Source organism: Pterocles gutturalis, unplaced genomic scaffold, assembly GCF_000699245.1.
Source record: "Pterocles gutturalis isolate BGI_N339 unplaced genomic scaffold, ASM69924v1 scaffold15853, whole genome shotgun sequence".
NCBI lineage: Eukaryota > Metazoa > Chordata > Aves > Pterocliformes > Pteroclidae > Pterocles > Pterocles gutturalis.
Window position 1 is genome coordinate 42656 of NW_010118314.1, and position 6649 is coordinate 49304.

The 6649-nt window shown below is 38.0% G+C and overlaps 1 protein-coding gene across 1 annotated transcript; it reads right to left on the bottom strand.

The window, feature by feature from the left end:
• Positions 1–239: 239 nt before the first annotated feature.
• LOC104463716 (SLAIN motif-containing protein 1-like) lies at positions 240–5752 on the bottom strand (the record flags this gene model as incomplete). The annotated part of the gene is made up of 2 exons (XM_010076154.1): positions 240–1337; positions 5449–5752. Coding segments are annotated over 2 exons (380 nt in total), but the record flags the coding sequence as incomplete, so codon positions are not given.
• Positions 5753–6649: the final 897 nt, after the last annotated feature.

The window sequence follows — 6649 nt, forward strand, 5'->3', positions numbered from 1 at the left end:
CATTAAATTGAAAAAAAAAAGTAATAAGATTGATTTAAAAATACTTACCTGACTCCTATGCATACTACGGTTTTATAACATAAATTAGTAAGTTTTAAAAAATTTTCAGATGAAGTTAATTACTATTTGCAAAAATCCAGCATAATCTAAATGCTAAGTAATAAAACCTTCAGGAGTTAAGTAGATGTCACTTGCTAAATTCTGACAATGTTTGCATTGCACACTCAAGAACAGCATTATTGCTGAAATAGACTCTTTATTTCTGAAACATTCGAAAACAGCAGTATACACAGTTGTAATCAAATATTAAGTCATATGCCATTATAAGAAAGCATTGATTAGTGCAATTGGATTTTGTAAAAGATCTATCAAAAAGATTTATTTGCATTAAAACTCATTTTCCATAAGCAACTGTTAATAAAACATCACAATTTTATCCTTTGTAATAAAGTACTGAAAACCAACTGTAGTTTTAGAGATCACTGTATCTTTGTAAGTGCAATGTGACTTATGCTGCCATTTTAAATACAAAACACCATGACAATAAATTAACAATTGAACAAATGGCGAAAGACCAACAAAACCATGCTGACCCAGCTGGATGACAATTACCAGTGAATGCTACTTTTTTGTGCTTCTGCAACATATATATACTGCTTTGTATTGCCAATGGTACGATTTTGTGAGATATGTTCCTAGCGCTAAAAAAGTACATTACCCAAAAAATATTATTTATGGCACAGAAAAGTTAAATTATCTCTCCATTGTCCAAGGTTCAGGCAAGTTTAAATGAACTCAAGTATACAAAATAAAATGTACTGGAAACACTAGAAAAAAATTCAAGCACATACATAAGTCCCCCCAAATTCAAAATAAAATGTATGATGCCTTTACACTGAATAAATTATCTTAAAATTTCAGTATGGCAAAGCTGCCTGGAAAGCATTATCTCCTAGTTTCTTCCAAGGAAATATTCTGGTACTTTGCACATCTATAATACTTAATCTTCAGTTCCAAATGCCAACAATGCCATTGTTAGTCTGATACCAATGCAGCTGTTCAGGTAACTAATTAAGTGCAACATTTAGTATTTGATAAGATGTTCATTTTTTTAAAATGACATTTTATTATGGATGGTTACATATTAAAATCCCGGGGGAAATAATACTGTGTGACCCTCCTTTCTCAAAGCATTATTACCCAGCCAGCTGGGTAATGAAATCCGCATTATTTATTTTCCACTCTTGATGGGCATCCTTCATCAATAGCAGCCGTCTCTCCAGTTCCCATCCCGCATCGTGCTGAGCGATGAAAGTGGCTTTGGAGGCTGAAGAAAACTGTATTAAATGAATGACAAAAAAACCCACAAAGGAAGTCATATTTCATGTGAAAGATCAAGGTAACACACATCATCTGCTTCTGCAGCAATACTGGCTTTGTGGTTTGCTGGCCCCAGGCTAACGCAAATGTAAAGATCTACGGTGAAATTAAGACCACGTCCAATGAGACCCCATTATTGTTACTGGTGTTAACAGGATAAGAAGTTTCATAGAATCATAGAATCATTAAGGTTGGAAAAGACCTCAAGGATCATCAAGTCCAACCCAACACCACCTAACTCACTAAACCATGTCCCTAAGCACCACATCTACACGTTTCTTGAACACCTCCAGGGATGGTGACTCAACCACCTCCCCGGGTAGCCTGTTCCAATGTCTGACCACTCTTTCAGTGAAGAAATTTTTCCTAATATCCAGCCTAAACCTTCCCTGGTGTAATTTGAGGCCATTTCCTCTTGTCCTATCACTTGTTACTTTAGAGAAGAGGCCAGCACCCACCTCAATACACCCTCCTTTCAGGTAGTGATAAAGTCTCCTCTCAGCCTCCTCTTCTCTAAACTAAACAACCCCAGCTCCCTCAGCCGCTCCTCGTAAGACCTGTGCTGCAGACCCTTCACCAGCTTCGTTGCCCTTCTCTGAACTCGCTCCAGCACCTCAATGTCCTTCTTGTGGTGAGGGGCCCAAAACTGAACACAGGATTCAAGGTGCGGCCTCACCAGTACTGAGTACAGGGGCACAATCACTTCCCTAGTCCTTCTGGCCACACTGTTTCTGATAAAAAGGAACCTGGTGAATAATTCTCATGATGCATGAGACCCCTCTCAATGAGAAGATTCGGTTCTTCAGGGCTAAAGACAATAAAAAACTATTTTTGTCACTACGGACAGCAGAGATCTAGTGGGAAATATTCTCCAAAATGCTGTTGTGCTCGGCATGCTCATCAAAAAACCAGCACTTTTTAAAACCACTGTGCACTAACACTAAAGAATTTAGGTATCTTATTGGTTGAAGAACTCTACCAAGTCCTGCTCCAGACCCTCTTACCCAGACACAATGATGTGTTTCCATCCGATGGCCGAAGTCAGAGAGGTACCAGTCCCAGCAGCACCACTCTTGCAGGGAACTTGCCATCCTTTGGGCCCCCACCCTCATATCTGGGCTGCATCTCTCACTAATGAATAAGGACTTATTAAAAAATGATTGTTGACCATCTTCCAAACCCTCCAGGTACCACTGAGTTAACAGTTTCAAAAAAGGATTAAAAAAAGGAACAGCAATCATCTGATTTGATCCGTTAACTCACTGTTGATGAGGCAGGCTATCTGTAACTTGCTGAAACCACATTTTAGTTACACCACAATTTGCTGAAAATTAAGTGTCTCTATTCTGTGAAACTATTCTGTATAAAATCAGGTCTTAAGCCTTGTTATCTCACTTCTCTGCTTTTCCTGTGAGTTATTGATGCCTGCTCTCCCTTCCAAATGCCGTGGGCTGGAAAAAGGCAGAGGTTATATTGCAAGGCAGTAGAGCTGGTAAGTTAAAAGCAATCACTAGAGCAGCTTCTTGCCTTTCTGCTATAGCTGCCTTTTTAGTGGCACAAACATTGCACTTAAGTAAAAAGGCTGGTTAAACTTAGGTTCAGCCAAGCTGCTCTTGTGCAGCTCCACTTTGTTGCAGGATAACTTATCTTTGATATAAATCCAAGTACTTGAGGCATAAAACACAACCTGCATCTGCCATTTTCTGCATCTGCTGCTTTAATTTCTTTTTTTCCAGAAAGAAAAAAAGGAAAGTATGTTTAATAATCTTAAAAAAAAAAATGGAGAGGGCAAAAGTAAAGAATTAACTAAGCTGAAAATAACTGGAAGAATACTGCTACATTTCCAGAGGTGAATCGCTGCTACAGGGCAGTGAAAAGGAAAACGTGCCAGCATTGAAAACCATTTCAAACAAGCACAAACTGTCAGTATGATGCTGTGAACAAGTTGGTTATCTTGGCTACTATAACTTTATTTTACAAATTATCAAAGCGCTCCCTCACATGCTCGTTCCTATGCAGTAAATCCTGAAGTTCCCTAATGCAGGCCCTATATGAAGTGTCTTACAACCTATCTTAAGTATCTAAAATACCAATAATTTGGCTACCTAACAGCCTGGCCACAGGCATAAAGACACAGCCTTGCTCTGAATGTGCACTTCTCCCTGAACATCTGATTTATTTAAAAAAACAAAAACACCAAACAACCAAAAAACCCAAAAAACAATGACACAACACCAAAAATTTTTTTCTACTTTTAATCAAGTTATGACTAAAACCACTTTAATTTTCAGTATACTAACAGAAGCTATACTCAAACTAATAATCAGAAATATCAGTCCTCAGAAATTACCACAATGACAAAAATCAACAGTGACAAAATCTGCCTCTGATGGCTGAATTCTTTCTAAGAAAATTATGTGTGTACTGAAACTGCTCTTATTTTCCACATGGAAAAATAAAATGAAATTAAGGTCTTAAAGAACTGTAGGCTGAGTTTCAATCTGCCTGTGCTTTTAGAGTCCTATAAACGTGTTATCCCACAGTGCAAAGGCCATCTATCATCTTCAAGGATCATTGGTCTGGCTCTACAGCACACATATGATACTGCTAAGGTACATGTGAAGGTGAGAAGATGGGACCCCAGACCTTCTGGACTACAAATAGCTTTGTTACTGATTTGAACCACTTTCTAATAAAAACAGTGTTGAGAGTACAGTGTCTCACCCTCCCACTTATATCTTAATTTTGTTTTTCTTTAATATTGCCTGTTGTATGAAAAGTTACAAAATAGCAAGGGACTGGTCTTCACAGCCCAGAAAGTCTCAGTCTTTCTCACATGTTGCTATGAAAGATTTAAGAGCTCTTGTGGAAGAACATAAAGTTGAGGAAAGGGAAAAGAAAAAAAAAAGGAAGTAAACCCTGTACTATAAAGAACTCTAACAGAGAGAGTTCCAGCAGAGAGCAAAGGAGGTTATAATAGAAATCTCATGGTAGTCTTCAAAGAAGAAACCTGACAGCTCTTTATCAAAGTTTCACTGCAGTTGGTCAAAATCTGTTGTCAGTCACATTGGTGTAATCCCCAAGTAACTCAACCAAAGACAGAATGTGAGCAATTGAACTTATTCTGGATCTATCCAGTTATCTAGTGAAAAGCATGAAAATGGTGAGAGTTAAACAGTGACAGCTCATCCAACAGAAAACCAGGTGCTCACGCAGCAGGCCCTCACAAGAGGAGGGATGCTTGCGATGGGAAGAAATAGTTGGAAGAGCTGACACAAGTTGATAGAAGTTTCTCCTTGAGAAACTTCATCACCTATTAATCACCGAACATACAGCTAAGAGTTTAAGCCCCAGCTGCAATAAGGTGATTAAAACACTGTCTCTTTCCTCAAGCTAATTTTATTGCTTGCCCTAAAAAAACAAAACAAAACAAAACAAAACAAAAAAAACCCAAATCATTCAGAGATTAAATTCTCTTGGAAAAAATGCAAAAATGCATTTGCTTAACAGTATAGCTCACTGCAAGTACGTGATACTTCAGGATTCCCCGTTTGCCTATTGTTTCCCAGCTGGAACTGAAAAGATGCTGGTTCAGCCCAAGACCGTACTATCTGGGATATTTCCTTCCTCACAACAGTGTAACGTCACAAGTTGCATTTTTACAGTCTGCTGCCTTTTACAACAACAGGGATGCAACTCCATTTGAGTACTCTAAGATTTGCTCACCCTGTGACATTGAAATAGCAGTTGACCCAAGCCTGGAAGAAGTCAAGCCACATATGTTAATATTAAGAGGTTTCAATTTGTTTTGATTTCTTATTGATGGGCAGCAATCTATTCTTATTTATATGTGACTACATTCTAACACTCGTCATAGTTTACTAGGAACTACCAGCAAGCATTGTCTATCCCTATTTCTGGAAAGAAATCTTCACCCATTCAGTGACTCAGCACTGGAAGCTAGAAACTCTTCTGTTTTATAGTCCAGCTTCATATTCAGGAGAGAAAAAACCCCACAATCTAAGACAAAGTCATCCACACAGGGAAGGAGGACTTTTTAACTCTTACCTTCGAACTGGCTGTGCAATTTTACTTCTGGGTATGCCACTCCCATTGATGGCCAGCGATGGTCTCGGAAGAGCACTGCGCCCTACAATCCCTTGGCTGGCAGTCTTGTTTGGCATTGGGATCCCAGTGTTAGAATGTAACTGCACATTGTTGGACACTGGAATACTGCTATTACTGCTGCTACTGATGCTACTACCTTGTACGGTTGGGCTTACATAGGCAGTAGCTTTGAGAGGCTGTCTGACAGACACCGGAAATTGTCCCACGCTGTGAACTCTGTGCTGAAGCTGTCCTGGTGATGGAACTGCATAGAGTGGTAGAAAAGGAAGCAACAAGGTCAATATGCAACAGACAAGGCCAAGCAGTAATGCTCATTTCTATATAGATCTGAATAGAGACAAACACACATCATTATGCAATTTACTTGCCAATTATAAACTGCTGGAAAAATCCTTGGATCCAATACTGTATCCAGTAACACTGTACTGAACTAAAATACCCTGTTCCATCCTCATCCTGAACAAAACTCCCACCCCATATTCATCTTTCTTTCTCCCCTGAAAGAGGTTTCATTAGCTGTTACCAGCAAACTAATTCCACCTATGCAATTAGAGCTTTAAAGAAATTGCTGTACCTATAAATTAGATACTGTCAGATCATTTAGATTTTTGTAAGGCTGCTTGCAATAACCTCATCTTGTTTAAGGAACATCGAATTAAAGCATTATAATACATCATAGAAGACTAAGCTTTATGTATAAAAACAATAAAAGGCTATAAAAAGGTCTTCAATATAACAGCATATTCCAAGGCTGATGTTATGTAAACTATCATTTAAAATCAATGCTACAGGTTCCAGAAGCTTTATATATAGATTTTTCTACACAATCCTGCCCTCTTGTGTACATCAGACACACATCTGCTTCAGAGTCAACATATCAAAAGAGAACTGGCAAAAGCCTGAAGCACATAAACTAACATACCACACACAGGCCAAATCTTTTTCAAGTCTTTTTAAAAAAGGACATCTTAAATCCATTTAAAGACACAGGAGAAAATACAGATGTGTGATTCAATTAAACAATACTGGCAATATATTGCTATGGAACTCTTATCATAACAGTTATTTAATAAATAACTATTATTAGTTGATAATACAATTTAAAAATAATCAAATAATTTTAATATTAAAGTATAAAGTT